The 17,997-nt window shown below is 37.4% G+C and overlaps 1 protein-coding gene across 1 annotated transcript in view; it reads left to right on the forward strand.

The window, feature by feature from the left end:
* Positions 1-11,197, forward strand: part of rab30 (RAB30, member RAS oncogene family) — a 71,552-nt gene extending 60,355 nt beyond the window's left edge. The window contains exons 4-5 of the mRNA XM_063053956.1: positions 1,492-1,675; positions 6,946-11,197. Coding sequence (XP_062910026.1) covers positions 1,492-1,675; positions 6,946-7,196 — 435 coding nt within the window. The 3' untranslated portion in view covers positions 7,197-11,197. The remainder of the gene's footprint in view (positions 1-1,491; positions 1,676-6,945) is intronic.
* Positions 11,198-17,997: the final 6,800 nt, after the last annotated feature.

Here is a 17,997-nt window from a genome sequence, read left to right on the forward strand (position 1 = left end):
CCTTCTTCACATGCGCTCACAGTTAGGAATACAACGCCTGGCCTCTGCAAAAATTAAATGAGCACAGTAAAACTAATTCCAAGCAAAATGTGTAGGGATTTTAAAATACCAGGATAGCTATGAGAATGATTATTTCAAAGTAGAATAGGGATTTTAAAATACCAGGATAGCTATGAGAATGATTATTTCAAAGTAGAATAAAGGAATAACAAATTTAGACAGTCTGTTCTGGTGCATTCTTGTTGGTATAAATCCTATTTCCATAGTAATGTACAAAATTATAAAGGAACGGAGAATTCAGCTCACATGATATTCATTCTGATACAATTGTATGAAGAAAGCTTGTGCTGATTTTTGTTCCTGATCTATAGAAGCCAAATCTTCACTAGCAGTCATTCAGGTTTGGACCAGGATTTATAAAGAACCAAAAATATTCAAGAAACTTGTTAAGACATTTTTCTGGTAGAGACTTCTTTCATAATGTTGACAAAAATCCTGCTTTATTTATTTATTTTTTGGGGGTAAACTTTCAGGCAAACTGATGCAATTCATCCGAAACTCTTGCTTACATTATGTTTTCTGCACAAGAGTCCTGTTCACTCCTCCTGATCTGCAATAGCACTTAGTCTTCCGCTTAATTATCCTGGTGATTCAAACTCAACACAACCCCACCTTTTCTTTGCTATCAGTGCTCATCATGGGCACTCTTCCTCCAACACCAGCAGCTTCCCCTCTTCTATATTCTGAAATTCCTTTTTATAACCTTCATTATCCTCTCATCGTTAACTTGTCTTTGGTCATCCTAATATCTTGTCATCCGTTCTTGTCTGATTATGCCTCTGAATTGTCTTTAGATATTTATTCAATTTTGAAGGCATTGTATAATTGTAACTTTGTTATAACATGTAGGTAGGGCATTGATTTAAGGTTTCGTGTTGCTGGTTGAGAATGACCTGCTAGAAAAATCAATGTCTCAGAAGCTGAAACACTGGCTATACTAATTGTATATCTGCACATACTTTTGTTTTTGAATGAAATTCTTATGCTGGTGTAGTCAGGCTTGTAGTGTGTGAAATTGTTAAATCAGTATTGCCATCCTGCTGAAGTATACACGTGTAGACCTGTAATTCCCAATCAGGCAAAATTAATTTGGGAATCTTTATTAGCCGCAACATGTTTGGTTGTAAGGATGGTAGAAAACAGACAAGAAGAAAACTGCATTCAAGTAAAATGATAATATGGTCTGAAAACAGGAAAATCAACAAGTAAGGGGAGATTCCTGTTGTATTTGCCACGCAGGAGGAAATTGAATTGGCTTCCTGCTTTGAACAACTAAACTAGTATGAGAGCCAAATCTGATAGGGGATAGCAATTTGTTGGGGTATAATCAACTTGTATAAACCTTTCAGTTTTGTGTTGCATGGGTTAGAGTAAAAAGACATGCAAGTTGTTCATGGAAAGCTCATTGATCTCCTGTTTTCTGTACCTCAGCTCCAGATTTGGGATACCGCTGGACAAGAGAGGTTTCGATCCATCACTCAGAGCTATTACCGCAGTGCAAATGCCTTAATATTGACCTATGATATTACCTGTGAAGAGTCTTTCCGTTGCCTTCCTGAATGGCTGAGGGAGATTGAGCAGTATGCTAGCAATAAAGTCACCACTGTTTTGGTTGGTAAGTAGAAACTAGTGCTTGAAATATAAAATTTTTGAGGTAAAAAGTGAGCCTTGTTTCTGTTCTCGAAGTGTGGGTAAAGCTGTGTTCATTAACTCTTTTGGTGTTGAAGTAGTTTTGCCAAAAACTTGGGCTTGATCTTTGGTAGGGAATTCCACAACATGGTGACGTACCGTGTATCTTGGATTCCCACAGAATTGTGGTGTTGGTGCTGGAAATCTCAGGTGAGAAAACCCTTTTGATGAAGTGAATTGCTCAGGAGCCACTTGAATATCACATAGGCGAATCAAAGTGCATAGGTTTTGGTTAAGTTGTGCTGAGTCCAAAAGAATGACAGTTGATTTGTTGTATACATCTTTCTAAGATATCATGGCAGGGTAGACCAACAGAGGCAGTTTCCAATAGAAACAGCGCATAGTCTCTGGAATTTAGAACTGAAATGCAGAGAAATATCTTAATGCTGTGTTGCAGATCTTCAGAATTCCTACCTCCAGAAGGCTGTCATGCTTTCACTCAGCATATTCTGAGTGGGATTGGCAAGGAAGAATTATTGAATATGATCTTAGAGGGAGCAGGATCAAATGATCTATTCCCACTTCTACTTAATATGCTCTTGCATACATTGATAATTGACCACATTAATTACATGCATATTTCATGGTGGAGAGGTCTTTGAATAGCGAGGATTTGCCAAGGATTGGACTATATTGTAAGAGTACCCTTCTATTTGAGTCCTGTGTTGACGTAGCTGTTCTAGTTCAGTTTCTGATGGTTGGTGACACGGTATCATTAAAATAAAAGCATTTTTTCCCTAAAAGTCCAGTTTAAAACTTTGGTGCTTGACTAGCAGATTTTCCAGGATGTGGAATCTGATGATTAACTCTGGGGTACCTCAGATGTGTACTTGGCTCACTACTGTCCTCTCTCCACCCATGACTGTGTGGCTAGACACAGCTGAAATGCCATTTATAAATTTGCCGATGACACAACTATTGTTGGCAGAATCAATTGTTACAACAATTGTTGGCAGGTAGTGTACTCAATGTCAATAAGACTAAGGAATTGATTGTGGACTTCAGGAAGAAGTCAAGGGAACATGTACCAATCCTTGTGGTCGAAGATGGTGTCAGCATACATTGATGACTCTCTGTGGGCTGCAGGAAATTGTACCAGTTTTCCTCGCAAATAAACTCATTTTGAACTACTTTTGCTGCAATCTACAGCATGTAAATTTGCTCTTAACAACTGACTACGAAATTACATCAATGATCTGCAGATCTCATGTTCGACGGTTAAGTTCGGAGCAATTAAGCGTGGCGCCTTTAAGGGTCAATGCCATGGCTGAAAACATGGCAGGAGAGGTGGGATTCAAACCAGGCTGAAGATTAGAGGGATAAGGCCTCCTGCACCTAGCATTTTGTTGGTGAATGTACAGTCACTGGAAAATAAGATTGACAATCTTAGGCTGCTGTATCAGAGGCAGATGAGGCAGATCTCAGTTGTTCGTTGCACTGAAACTTAGTTAAATGCAGATACACCGGATGCAGTGATACGATTCACAGAATGGATCAAACCGTGAACTCTGGAAAGGAAAGAGGTGGCAGCCTATGCTTTTTAGTCGATTCTCATTGGTGCACAGACATTAGGTTATGTCAAATTCTTGTTCCCCTGCCTTAGAACAACTAACAATTAAATGTAGACCATTCTGTTTTCCTTGGGAGTTCTCATCTGTGATCCTGACCGCAGTTTACATACCAGCAGCGGCCGATTATAAGCAAGCACTCGCGAAACTGCACGATGTTGTCTGTAACAAGAAACAGCTCATCACAACGCATTTCAAATTATATTTGGTGGCTTTAACCAGCCCTGTTTGAAGAAAACCCTGCCCAATTATCACCAGCACGTAACCTGTTGCATCAGAGGTCCCAACACACTGGACCACTCCTACACTACGATAAGGAATGCCTAATGTTCCTTCCTGAGGCCACATTTTGGCAAGTTGGATGATTTGGCCGTACTCCTACTATCTGTATACAGACAGAGCCTAAAGAGCAAGGCTCCAGAGATCAAGACAATAAAGAGGCGGTCGTGGGAGGCTGAGGAACAGTTACTGGATTGTCTTGAGTCAGTGGTCTGGGCCGTGTTCAAGAACTTGTCTGAGGACCTGAATGACTACACCAAGGTTGTTACAGACCTTCTTAAAACAGCTGTGGTTAAGTGTGTTCCTACGAAATCGTTCACTGTTTTCCCCAATCAGAAGCCTTGGATTCATTGTCACAGGCAGCTGTGGAAGCCGGGCCATTGCGTGTGGGCAATCCACTTCAGGGGTGCGTGAGAAGAGCTTTTTAATCAGGGCAGCGATCGAGGTTTTGAAGGCAGAGTTTCGTGGCAGTTTTTCTGATTTGAGGAGCAACCAATCAGCAAGAAGTGATGTGTTAGAAAGGGCCAATAAGAATAATTCAAGTGCAAGTGGAGCAGCCATTCTTCTGGAATGTACCAGTGTTCTAAATGGCTTTGGCTCATCAGGCTTGGGTGAGGTACGTTGCCTTCTCAGTTCTCTTTGTCATTATTTGTTCATTCCTCATCTTTTAGGGTATAGTAGATTAGTGAGACTGGCTCCAGGGGCAGGGTTCTGTACTCTTTCTGGGATGTGGGAGGTCTGGGAGATTGGAGGTGAGAATCAGGGGTCCTGAAGTGTGTGAGGTTACCATTACTAGGGAGAAGGTTCTTGGGAATCTGAAAGGTCTTCAGGTAGGTAAGTCACTTGCACCTCAAGTTGTAAACTCCCAGGTGCTGAAGGAGGTGGCTGAAGAGATTGTGGAGGCATTAGTAATGATCTTTCAAGAATCACTAGATTCCTAAATGGTTCCAGAAGATTGGAAAATTGCAAATGTCACTCTATTCTTCAAGAAGGGAGAGAGGCCTTTGACAAGGTGCCACACATGGGGCTACTTAAGCTACAAGCCCATGGTATTACAGGGAAGATTCTAGCATGGATAAAGCAGTGGCTAATTGGCAGGAGGCAAAGTGTGGGAATAAAAGGAACCTTTCTGGTTAGCTGCCAGTGACTAGTGTTCTACAATGGTCTGTGTTGGGATCACTTCTTCTTACGTTGTATGTCTATGATTTGGATAATGGAATTAATAGCTTTATTGCAAAGTTTGCAGACGATTTGAAGATAGGTGGAGGAGCAGGTAACCTTGAGAAAGTAGAGAGGCTACAGAAGGACTTAGACAGATGAGGAGAATAAATTTTACTTTGAACTTTCTCATCGAGGGGTCAGCAGTGGAAAGAGTGAGCAGTTTCAAGATTCCTGGTGTCAACATCTCTGAAGATCTCTCCTGAGCCCAGCATTTTGATGCAGTTACGAAGAAGGCACCTCAGTGGCTGTATTTCATTAGGAGTTTGAGGAGAGTTGGTATGTCAGCAAATCTGTGGAGAGCATTCTAACTGGTTGCATTGCATCACCATCTGATGTGGAGGGACCACTGCACAGGAACAGAAATAGTTGCTGAATTTTGCAAACTCAGCCAGCTCCACTATGGCCACTGTCCTCCCGAGCGTCAAGGACAGATTCAAGTGGTGATGCTTCAAAAAGACGGCATCCATTATTAACATGCCCTCTTCTCATTATTGCAACCATCGAGAGGTAAAACAGGATCCTGAAAACAGACACTCAATGTTTTGGGAACAGCTGCTTCTGCTCTGCCATTAAATGTCTGAACGGACGATGAGCCAACCTGTGAATGCTGCTTCATTATTTTGCTGTCTTTTTACACTATTCATTTAATTTAACTTTTGCATATATTTCTTCTTAAATGTATAGTATTTTGTATGTATTGCACAGTAGTGCTGCCACAAAACAACAAATTCCATGACATGGATCAGTGATATCAAATATGATTCTGATGTTATTAATAGCCAAACATACTTATTTCATTTAAAAAATATCTGGTGCACAATAATATACACTTAGTGGTCACATTATTAAGTACACCTGTACCTCTTTAATGCAAATATTTTATCAGCCAATCATGTGGCAGCAACTCATTACATAAAAGCAAGCAGACGTGGTCAAGAGGTTCAGTTGTTTCGACCAAACATCAGAATGGGGAAAGAAGTGTGATCTCAGTGACTTTGGCCATGTAATAATTGTAGCTGCTGATCTGGGATTTTCACGCACAACGGTTTCTGGAGTTTGCAGAGAATCGTGAAAAAACTTAAAAGTATCCAGTGAGTGCCAGTTTTGTGGTCAAAAACACCTTGTTAAGGAGAGAGGTCAGAGGAGAATGGCCAGACTGGTTAAAGCTGACAAGGAGGTGACAGTAGCTCAAATAACCACATGTTCATTACACAGTGGTGTGTGGAAATGCATAACATGTCAAACCTTGAAGTGGGTGAGCTACAGCGGCAGAAGACCAGAGACACACACGCAGGGTAGAGGAGGTAGCTCATAAAGAGTCCACTGAGTAAATTCACCATTTCCATTGGAAAATTACAAAGGGAAAACGCAGAATCCAGGTTTAGTTTGCAAACCCATGCACATTCCTGACTCTTGGTGGTGTGGATCCCAAACCTGGTTGCAGCTGAATACCAATAAGAATGGCAGTAAAGTTTAGATTCTCATTATTACCAGCAAAAACACTATTTTTGTAGTTTATATGCAATTACCATAATAGGCAAGGTGCTGATGATCATTTTGTAATCATGTTGATAGTTAACTTTATCATGATCATAATCTGAATCCACTGACAGTATATTTCTTGCAGGCACACTTCCTAAGCAGCCATTTTTACCAGGCTTAATCATTATCTACTTTAATTTGTACTCTGATTTAAAGATTTTTGGTTCTGTTTCTAGGTGATGTATCTGAATTTAAAAATAATCAAATACTTTAAATAGCCCCTACTTTCAAAGGAAGCTCATTTTTGTGTAGTCATTACAGTAATGTTAAAAAGCATGCAAATATTTCTTGCTTACATCATAATGCCACAAACTAAATGTATTTATAAATAATTGTATTTTGCTCGTCACATGATTCATATTGGCTGAGGCATTATTATCCTTTTTCAGTGATGTTATTGGACATTTTGCATCCATCTGAGAAGACACATGTTTCACCTTTCTTAGAGGTTGCATGAAAGTTCGATGGTGTTCGGATTCTTAACTCTTGACCTTCTGATGGAATGGCAGCACTGCTCATGCAGCACCAAGACCAATGCTAGCTTTGATGTTCTGACTCTAAATTATACCAATCTCTTATTTTGCAGGCAACAAGATTGATTTAGCAGAGAAACGAGAAGTGTCCAGAGAGAGGGGTGAAGAATTTTCAGAAACTCAGAATATGCATTACCTGGAGACTTCGGCGAAAGAGTCGGACAATGTTGAGAAACTGTTCCTTGACCTTGCGTGCCAGTTGATAGGTGAAGCAAAACAGCACACTCTGGTCAATAATGTAGCATCTCCTTTGCCTGGTGAAGGCAGAACCATCAGCTACTTGAACTGCTGCAATGTTAATTAGGCGTGAACACCAACCATTAAGTTCAGCTGATGTTTTGCAAGGGTATTTTGTAGGTGAAAGAAACTTCTGCATTTCTTACCTATTGACCAAAGCTTGAGGTTATTTTCTGGGTTTCAGCATGGTAGACTGATTTAAAAAAAAAAGCAGACAAATTGGAAAGCTTTTATGCTCCAGATTGCCCAGGTAAAAGTAACAATACAAGATCTAAACATTTAAAAAAATATCTTCAAAACTTTGCTGTGCTTTGAATTAGCTTTACCAGTGCTTACTTGTAGCACAGAACTTGTCATTTTATTGCTGCTTAAACAATGAAGGCTTGTATTAATAGTTAGGAGTAATTTGAAGTATAGAAGGTACAATATTTGGATTTGCTTTTAACTATTCATGGTGCCGTGCTCCACACAATATATCAACGCTAGACTTTTTAAAAAAAAAAATTGGATTATCTATCACTGAAAATTTATTTAGGTAGTTAATATAATTGGAAGTAGCCAGTTTTATAATCCCTGCATGTTGTTGCCATTAAGCTCTTTTATTTAGCTCTAAGAAATTTTGCCACTCCTACAAAATTTGCTTTTCATGTGTGCAACTCGTTTTTATTCTCATTCTGCAAATATTACAGTTTGAGCTAATTACAGTTTCACTGAACAGTAGGTGTTGTGTTCCTGTTCTAGTTTAAACCATGAGGTTTGGATCTCAATCTATGTTACATTTTGTTTGAAGGTGATCAGGAAGATTTTACCCATGGGTTGTGTAGCATAATCATGATTCAAAACTATTAATTCATGCGATTTTTGCTACACATCACAAGATCTTCCCTGCATATTATTTAACTATTTCCTCCAATTATTATACAGGCATTTCTGAAGATGACAGCTCCTGCTGGGATACACCATTTACTGATAGTGTTCATCTGCCCAAGGGAACTTAAACATGCATGACTGTAGACATCAACACATTCTCTCATGGTATGACGACATCATAACCTCCATGCATAGTATTAATATAATCAACATCAATTATGTATTGATTTGGGAAAAGAACTTTAATCCTATTATGTGTTTGCATTTCAAGCTAGAGAACGCTATAGTCAGTAATGGCCTTGTACACAGTTCTTACTGACACAACGAGGATGAAGCATTAGACCTAAAACCTGTGTAGTTTCTTGCAGCCCAGTCTAAGTTATGTTGGCTGATACTTAAACATTAGCCCATTGTAACATACGGAATGTGAAGGAGGCATTAATCATCAATATTTTTTCTGCAGAAAATTCTTGTCATCTTTCAATTAACTACAGTATATTTATACCACAGTCTCCAATTGAAAGTATCATTACGGGGGGAAAAAAAGCTGGAAATTTACCTGAAATGAACTAAATTTTTATATTCCACACAGCAGGAATTCAAATAAAAACACTGCAGGTATGCAAATAACAGCAACATATTTATATTAAGTTATAATGAAATTAGGACCACAGCTGATCAATTTTATGGTAGTTCCTGGTTTAGGATACATATTCAAATAATAGAGAAGGCAAATCAATATTTCTCTGAACTTTTTAATCTTAATTCTTAGCAACCACATTATGACACCCGAGTACAGGTCCTTGTGAGTGGTCAATAAGTACTTCCCAATATCTTGTTTGATTATATTTCATCTTGTAATCCATCAGTTATTGTGTTCCTAAAATTTCATTATCTTGTGATACTTTGAGAACATTTAAAAAAATTTTCTTCACTCTGTTATTACAGTTATGAAATAGCAATTAACCAGGGCTGTTTCAGGGAATTAAATTATTATTTTCTTTGCAATCATTTCCTATGAGCACATAACATGCTTTTTTACATAGTCTCCTTTTCTAAGGTATTAGCACATTAGTAATAATCTGATCTTTTTACTCTAGTAAAATAAAATTAAATAATGAGAACATTGCAAAATACTATGGAGCTCTCTAATCACTGTGCATCATTTACTGCCAATGTTGTGAAAACAGTAGCAACATCACCAGTTGTTTTATATGTCTTTGCACTTTACATCAAATTAACAGCCTGGGGTTGTTGATTTATTCCCAAACATTGATCTTTTCTATATTTGAAACAACTTGCTGTGCCATGGGAAAATTCTGAAGTACTTGTTTTTTTTTTTGCTTGTGGCACTAGCAGAAGCTACATTCCATTTTGGTTTTTTTCTTCCCATTTTTGAAATGTAGGATGGTGCCATTAGGACCCGCTGATGTAGGGTTGTATTTTCCACACAACATTTAGCTAAAATGTCATTTACTTGATATAATATAACCATGTGAAATACCTTCACAAGCTTTCTACTATATTTTGTATCTAGATGTATTATATGATGAATAAAGGATTGTTTTTATTTAAACTAACACTACTCTTGCAATAGAGCACAACTCTAGAGAGAGCTTGACAGAGAACAGTAATGTGGGAATCATTGAATCTAGACATGTTAAATCCTTGCAAAAATATTGACAGCAAAAAGTATTAGTTAACAATGCTACTTAATTGAAATGATTGATAATTTGATGAAACTGAGCTTTGCAGTGAGTTATAAGTTGCACCTGAAAAAAGGCTGTTATACACAGTGCTTCATCTGAGTTACATCACGGCTTTGATAATTGAACAATGCACACAAAACTGGTCCATTGATGACTGATTTTAACTTTCTGTTAGAGCTGAAGCTGGTTGAGAAAGCATCAGACAATTTTTCCATAGCATACACAATATCTGTACAGCAAAATCCATTTCTAAATGAGAAGTATTTGTCAAGTAAACAGTGGGGAAAAAGAACTTCTAATACATTGTTCCAATATGTTTTCTGTAAATATCATAGCTTCAATATTAAGAACATAATTTGCATATTGTATTATTTTAATTGTTTTGATTTACTATTAATTGTGTAGAGCTATTATTAAAGTTCTCAATGACGCATTATATTCTGTGAGAAAATCCCAAATTTCAAACTGCTTTAAATTTATAGTTTGGGTTGAAATAAATCATCCTTTTTAAATTGTGCATGTTTATACTGCCGTTTGGGAACAAGTTAAATTATTCATTGGCTTTCCCTCTCACTGTCCACTGTCACCCAAACATGGGATAAATGCTGCAAGCGATTTTAAAATGCTGCTGTCCACAAGTATTTACACAAACAATGGAATTCTTTACTGTCAAACTATTTTCAAAAGCAGTAACAACCTGTACAAACTCTTAATCTTATTGAGCCTTTTGGTAAATGTGCAATTTAAAAGAAAGTTTAACTGTTTGCTATTATCAATAAATGAAAATGTGAATGTTGATCTGGAAATAGAATATAATTTAGTGTTTTAATACTTTTACATGTAAATGAGAAATGTATAGCCCTTTCCTGAACATTTCATATATTGGATCCTGAATTAAATTAATGAAAGTACAGCTGGTGATATCATGCATTTACCAGTATAATGGTGAAAGCAAAGAGAATATTCAGCACCACTTTGGGTTGGGAGGTGGTATCTGGTTGAAAATGTAGAGAGATGAAATTTGTCAGTAAAATGTATTGTTGACAGTTTTCTGCTGATATTTGGGCATCTCTAGAGAAAATGGAAATTTTGTACAGGCTGTCACTGTTTTATTTTTTAAAAACATGAGATTTAGTTGGCTGTGCAATAACACCAGCCATTTTCTGTTCATGACTTTGGCACAATAATGTTCTTGATATGGCACTAAAGCTAAAAGTACAGAACAACTGGCAAAATTTTAACTACAATGCTAACAGGTGCTTGTAGATCAGTACATTTGCGATCGCATTGTAAGAATCTCCAAACTGTGAATAGCTGTAATCTAAGAAATACATAAATGTTTTTCATGTGAACCTAATGGTGCTGTTATTTGGAATGAAGAATGTTAGTAACTAATAGTTTGGTATAACTAATTTGAAAAGAATGTAAATCTTGTGTTAAACTGAACAAAATGAATGTGTTTTTGCCACACTTGTTGTCTCATTCTTTACCTTTTTTTAAATTTTGCATTCAAAAGTATTTACAACAAATTTTTACATTTAAGCAGAGTTTTCATGTTTTAATGGCCCATTAGTTTAAGAATTTGACCCATCTGGAATAAATACTTGAAGAGATACATGCATTATGAATCTGGGGAGAAACAATCTACACAAGTGTGTTGCTGACTGTGTTTCTACAGATGGTTAATTGTAATCTCTTTTATAAGCCAAAACAGTTATGGAAGGAAGTACTGAAATCAGTTGTTTTTTATCTGTTAATGCTTATCAATACTGAATACTGTTTCAACATTTTTCTCTCCCCTTTTCACAAGACATCATTTTCTCGCTGGGACATTATTGTACAGGTGTTACTGATCTTACATCAAGATCTTTTCCTGTGTGTAAATCTAGACTCTGCTGGGTTATCTTGGGAAGTCTACAACCAACCCTGACATTGCTGTGCACTTTCTCCAAACATCATCCCATGGTATGCAGAAAGAGCAAGAATATTGGAGCAAGATGTTTGGGACTTCTACCTTGCTAAAATAGTGGATTACACTCTCTCTGTCTTAATAGCCACTGCACACAAATTTGACACCTGATCTGAGGCCGCCCTGTCCTTTATAATCGACAGAGGAGAAAGCATTCTTTCATAAGTTGACAATTATTTACCATCAAAACCAATAGTCTGATTCTTGTATGTTTATAAAAAGAAGCTTCCACGGGTGGATTGGAGTGAAAACTAGAAACACTTGATTACATTTGTCAGATGGGCAGAGAGGATGCTTCAGTAGACTGAAGTGAATTAGTCAACAACTGTATTTAATAGAGAATAGGCAACAGCTCCTCTTTTTAAAAAGAATAAATCTTTTTGTCAATGTCCTTTGGGTTTTCTAATGCAATTTTGTTTTTACTGTAATTTATTGGCCAACTTCCCATCCCTATTATAAATTTATATCAGAATCAGGTTCAATGTTACTAGCGTATGTCGTGAAATATGTTGTCTTTGTAGCCGCAGTACAATGCAATAGATAATACAAAAAACATACAGTTTTGTGTAACTAGAGAGAGAGAAGTGATTTATTTTAATTTGGATCTATTTTGTTTTGAGTTACTTCATTACTGGTCTCCCCTGCATCATCATCCCTTATTGTCACTTAATTTCTCACAAATTTTCTTTATCCCACCTTCAGTATGGTTTTTTTTTGCAAAATAGGATCAGAAAATTTATGGCGCAGAAGGAAGCAGTTTTCCCCATCTTAAAAAGTGCTACTGAACATAATTTCATCCTTTGGCACTTGATCTGTAGCCTTGTGTTTTGAAATGTGATGAGCAATTCAATCTCTACCACCCTTTCGAGCATAGAATTCCTTGTATTGTCCTCTGCATGAAAACGTTATGCACCTTCCCCGTTTCCCCTTTAATCTTTTTGACCTATAATTTGCCATCTAAAACCTGATGAAGTCTGAATATTTAACCTTCTCCAATGTTGATAAAAACACTATAGCAAAAGCATATGTGTCACAGAGTATTATTGAACATGAAATTTATGCTAACCCATATAAGCATAAAAGAGCAGTCAACCAAAAAACTTGTTTCGAAGAGCACCTTAAAGACTTGGTACTTGGTACTTTTCTGACAAATAATGTAAGTCATTTAAATTTTTATTTTGAATAGATTTTTAATGGTCTCTGTTCAAATACTTAATTGGTTCAAAGGCTTTTGACAGAAAGTAAGTTTTCAAAAGGTCAGGATCTGATGTGCTGTGGCTTTGGGGAAATTTACGCCAGAGCTGCAAGTGAGGATGAGGAGGAAGAGGTTGGCCATGTTGGGCAATAAACTTAGGGATGTGCAAGGTATTATGGAGGCTTAGGGATGCAAGATGTCATAAGATTGGATGATTTTTACAAAGATGGGAAATGATGAACTATGAAGATGAGGATGAGAAATTATGTTGTGCAAAGTGAAGAAGGTGGTCTCAGGATAAGGAAGATATTGATTAGCTGATAGGTTTTCATAGGAAAATGGCAGATTGAATTTAATCCTGGTAGATATGAAGAAATGTGTTTTGGGAGGTCAAATAGGGATAGGACATACACAATGCATAGGAGGGCCTGAAGGAGTATTCAGAAAACATAGCTTTATATAACCAAAGATCCTTGATGGCAGCAAAGGTAGAAAGGGTGATTTAGAGTACAAGGAATGCTAGCCTGCATTAGCCAAAGCATAGAATATAAGAGTAAGGAAGTTATGGTATGGCTTTATGGAGCATTGTTGAGACCACATGTGGAATGTTGTGTGCAGTTTTGGTTGCGTTATAGATTGGATTGAAAACTAGCTGTATAGAAGAGTTGAAATAAGTGAGTCTTTTTCATGTTGCAAGGGTGTAACTAGTTGAGTACTGTGGGGTTCTTGACCCTCAGTTATTTAATATTTACATTAATGCCGTGGAAGAGAGAATGAAATGCAAGCTTCAGTCTGCATGGAAAGAGAAGCGAGGAGATTGGAGCTGACTGTGTATGATTGATATAAGGTAACAGATGGTGAGAGCAAGCAGGTGGCTAAAGACATGGTTTGTTGATCTAAAACATCTATTGTGTTTTCAGTTTTACCTGCACTTCTCCAAGTCATTAACTGCAACAGCACTCAAAACTAAGCAGTGATCATCCTTAATGGATAAAACTACTTGTTTACTGTTCCTGCAGACATCTAGGAAAGTGAAATGTACTCCATCAATCTCATGTTGCTTGCAGATGGTGGAAATGTTTTAAGTTGGGAAGTGAGTCACTAACTAACCAGAAGCTAACCTGCACTTGTGGTCTGTTACTTAAAGATCTGCAGTGAATCAACAGAATATTAATAGGTATTTTGTGATTGTAATGATGTGATATTTCATTTGAGGTGATATCTGTCTGGCATTCGAGTGGCCTGAATATTACTTGTCATATCTGCCCACATGATTGTTGTCCAGTTCTGTGGCATACAGGTGCAGACTACCTATCTGAAAACTTGTGACTGGAAATGAATATTCTGCTTTTGTTCATGAACATTCCTTCCTTGGCCTGATAATAGAAGGCCATTGATTAACAATTAAAACTAGTTTGATCAAAGACATTGTCTGAACTGACTTCCACATGGTATCCAATGGTCCACCACCAACAACAGACCTTCTGTTCTCTGTGTGACTTAAATCAGTGGAGGTTTTGGTAGTTTCTCAAAAAGGGTCTGAACAAAATGAGAATTAGGTGCAAAACATAATATGCAATAGCAGTTTTTTTTTGCAAACTATAAATAATGCCTATAAGTTAAGAACATCACCTGAAATGAATGTGACTGAGTCTTAAAAAAATAATAGAACCTTTTGTTTTAAAAATACATCTTTTCCCATTTGTTCTATAGCAACCAATCTTTTAGGGACTAGATGGACAAGTGATGTTCTACAATGGGGTCTAATCCTCTGGTCTGCAAGCAATCCAAATCGGCTAAGGTTCTGTTTGAAAATATGGTCTGGTGACTCTTGCTATTTTATGTTTGTATGAAAATTGTATTAAAACAATTGAAGAATTTACAAACTCGTTTTATGAATCTCCACCTCCAGTTCAAATTCCATGCGGAATATTTTGGAGGATCAAGAACCAAGAACCCAAGAATGTGCTCTGATGTGCATAATTACTTAGGTACAGTCATAGGGTAACACAGCATAGAAACAGGCCCTTCCTTCTGCCCATAAGACATGAATAGAATTAGGTCACTTGGCCCATCATTTCATCATGTCTGATTTATTTTTCCCTCTCATTCTATTCTCCTGCCTTCTTCCCATAACCTTTAATATGCTTATTAATCAAGAACCTATCAACCTTCGCATTAAATATATTCAATGATTTGGCCTCTACAGCTGTTTTTGGTAGTGAGTTTCACAGATAGATCAGCCTTTGGTCAAAGAACTAAATCAGTATCTGTTTTAAAGAGATGTCGTTTTTTTTTATCTGAGGCTGTGCCCTCTGGAGTCTTAGACTCTTCCACGACTGGAAACACCCTGTCCATGTCCACACTGTCCAGGCTTTTCAACATTTGATGGGATTCAATGAGATCCCCTCTCATCCTTGTAAACTCCAGCCCAACTTATCTATGCTGACCAAGATGCCAGTGTAAGCTAGTCCTATTTGTCCAATATCCCTCAAAAAACTTTCTTATATGGAAGCAGAAATAATAATTTTAAATGAAGTATATAGCTAATTTTTGTATGGTTTTGTTGTTAAAGCAACAATTTGAAAATATTATTATTCTGATGTATTTTCACATCCCAAGATGGATCCCAGTAATTTTATCAGGTTTTAACATTTATCTATGTAAGGAGATATTAAAGTAGGTAATCAGAGGCTTGGTCAAATTTTTTGAAGAAACATCTTAATGTTAGAGAGCTTTATGGTGGAAACTCTAGAGCTTTGAGACTACACAATGGAAGCGATAGCCACCACTAACAAGCGCTGAAAATAAGTGGAGGGAAAACAGCCAAGAAGAGGACATGGCAGAACTCATTGAGGCTTATGAGAGAGAAAGTGAAAGAATGGGCTTTGGAGGCATTTAAAAATAAAATTTGAAAACCTGAAGCTTTGCTGGAGTTGATGCATATCAGGTAACACAGGAGTAATTAAAAATAAATAATAATGCAGATATTAGAAATCATCAGCAGAACTGATCTGACAAATGTTCTTTGACCCAAAATATTTAACTCTGTTTCCCTCTCTGCAGATGCTGCCTGGCCTGTGCAGTGTTCCACATAAGCAATACTTGATCAGATGTGTGCAGCAATATTTTACGTAAACTGAAGTTCGTGGAAGGTGCAAGAATGAGGCTGAGAATAATGGAATAGTCAAATTTTATTAGTGGTAAAGACATAAATGAGTGTTCGCTGGATATGAGCTGAAGTGGGTCTGGAAGCAATGTTACTGGGTGAGGAGAAGGAGGAAGCACCTTTGGGTAGAAGAGATGGTGAACTAAGTTCGGGTGGGGTCAAATTGATTATGAGCAAGATTTTATTTACTAGTGTTAGTACTTCCAATTGATATTTTCTAATGTAAATACTGTTCTTGGTGTTAAATTTATGATAATTGTTGTGGTGTGTTAATTTCCACTGGTTCCCTATTTTGAGCAAGTGGTCAAGGTGCCTGGAATGAGCAGGGGTGAGATTATACATGGAGTCAATCTCCACTATTCATTTGGAGGCTGTGGCCCACATCATGATCAGTAAGTAGATTGAAGGGGATATTTTTGATGTTCAGTTTTGAAACTCGGCATTATGTATTTTTAATTATCATTATTCGTAGCGAGGGAGATGAACTACAAAGAAATAACTGGCAGGAAGGTGAATAATCGGGTAGTGGATTCAGAACTTGGCAAAGACAAACCTTTCAGACCATTTGGCCCTTAAAGTTTGTTCCATGGTTCCATCACGGCTGATTTAACATCCCTCTCGACCTATTCCCCTGCATTCTCCCAGCAAGCTTTGACACCCTTACTAATCAAGAACCTATTAACCTTTGCTTCAAATATACCCAATGTTTTGGCTCCACAGTCATCTGTGGCAATGAATTCCACAGATTCATCACCCTCTAGCTAATGAAATTACTTCAACTCTATTCTAATGGAACATCCTTTTGTCCTAAGGCTGTCCTCTTCTCTTCCCCCGCCCCCACATTCCATCTGCTACAGGCCCAGAACCAACAAACTCATCATACATTAACCCTTGCATGTCTGGGATAATTCTTGAATCTTTCTAAGATAAGGGGCCCCAAACTGCTCAGAATATTCTAAGTGCAGTCTCATCAATGCCTTATAAAGTTTCAACATTACGTCCTTGCTTGACTCTGCTACAATGGAAACTTACTACATTTGCAATTCACCAACAATGACTAACTAATGTTGAATGAAAAAAATTGTAAGTCATTATACTATGGAAACTTTACTGTATATTTTACTGCCTTTACAGTTTGTTTTTGATATTTAATGAGAATAACTGTGCAAATGTTTTTGCTGCCACCTTGTGGAAAAAGCTTTACTTAATTTTTATTGAAAATAGAAAGTCTTTTAATTAGGAGGTAAGAATTAATGAACCAGTTAGATTTTTACAGCAATCCTGTATCTTCATGATTATTATTACTTGTCCTAACTCTTCTCTCTCTTCCCGCCCCCCCATTTATTTAAATTAAAGCTTAATTTCCCAGCTCCCATTGTTGTCTTTGATTTTGTGACTTCATTTTATTTGTCCAGGACCCTATCTTATGTTCACGAAAATTGAATTGAATTTACTTGATTTCTTACATACTTCACAAACATGAGGAGTAAAAATCTTTGTTACGTTTCTATCTAAATGTACCATGTGCAATCATAGTAATTTATAATAAATATAATAGTCAATGTAATATAGAGTACACTCAGATCAGTGTGAGTTCATCCATCAGATGGCCCGGTGGAAGAAGCTGTCCTGGAGCCCATTGGTCCTGGCTTTTATATGCTGCAGTAGTGCTTCCCAGATGACAGCAGCTGGAATAGATTGTGGTTGGGATGACTTGGGTACCCAATGATCCTACGGGCCCTTTTTACACACCTATCCTTGTAAATTCCCTGAATCATGGGAAGCTCACTGAATCATGGGAAGTTCACAACTACAGATGCGCTAGGCTGTCTGCACCACAGGGAGGTACAGTTCCCATAAGCAGGCAGTGATGCAGCCAGTCAGGATGTCCCAGTACTGATTTGTCTTGGATGTGCCAAACTTGAGTGTTTTAGGGCCCTGACTCATTGAGACAAG

This window comes from Mobula hypostoma, chromosome 7 (assembly GCF_963921235.1).
Source record: "Mobula hypostoma chromosome 7, sMobHyp1.1, whole genome shotgun sequence".
NCBI lineage: Eukaryota > Metazoa > Chordata > Chondrichthyes > Myliobatiformes > Myliobatidae > Mobula > Mobula hypostoma.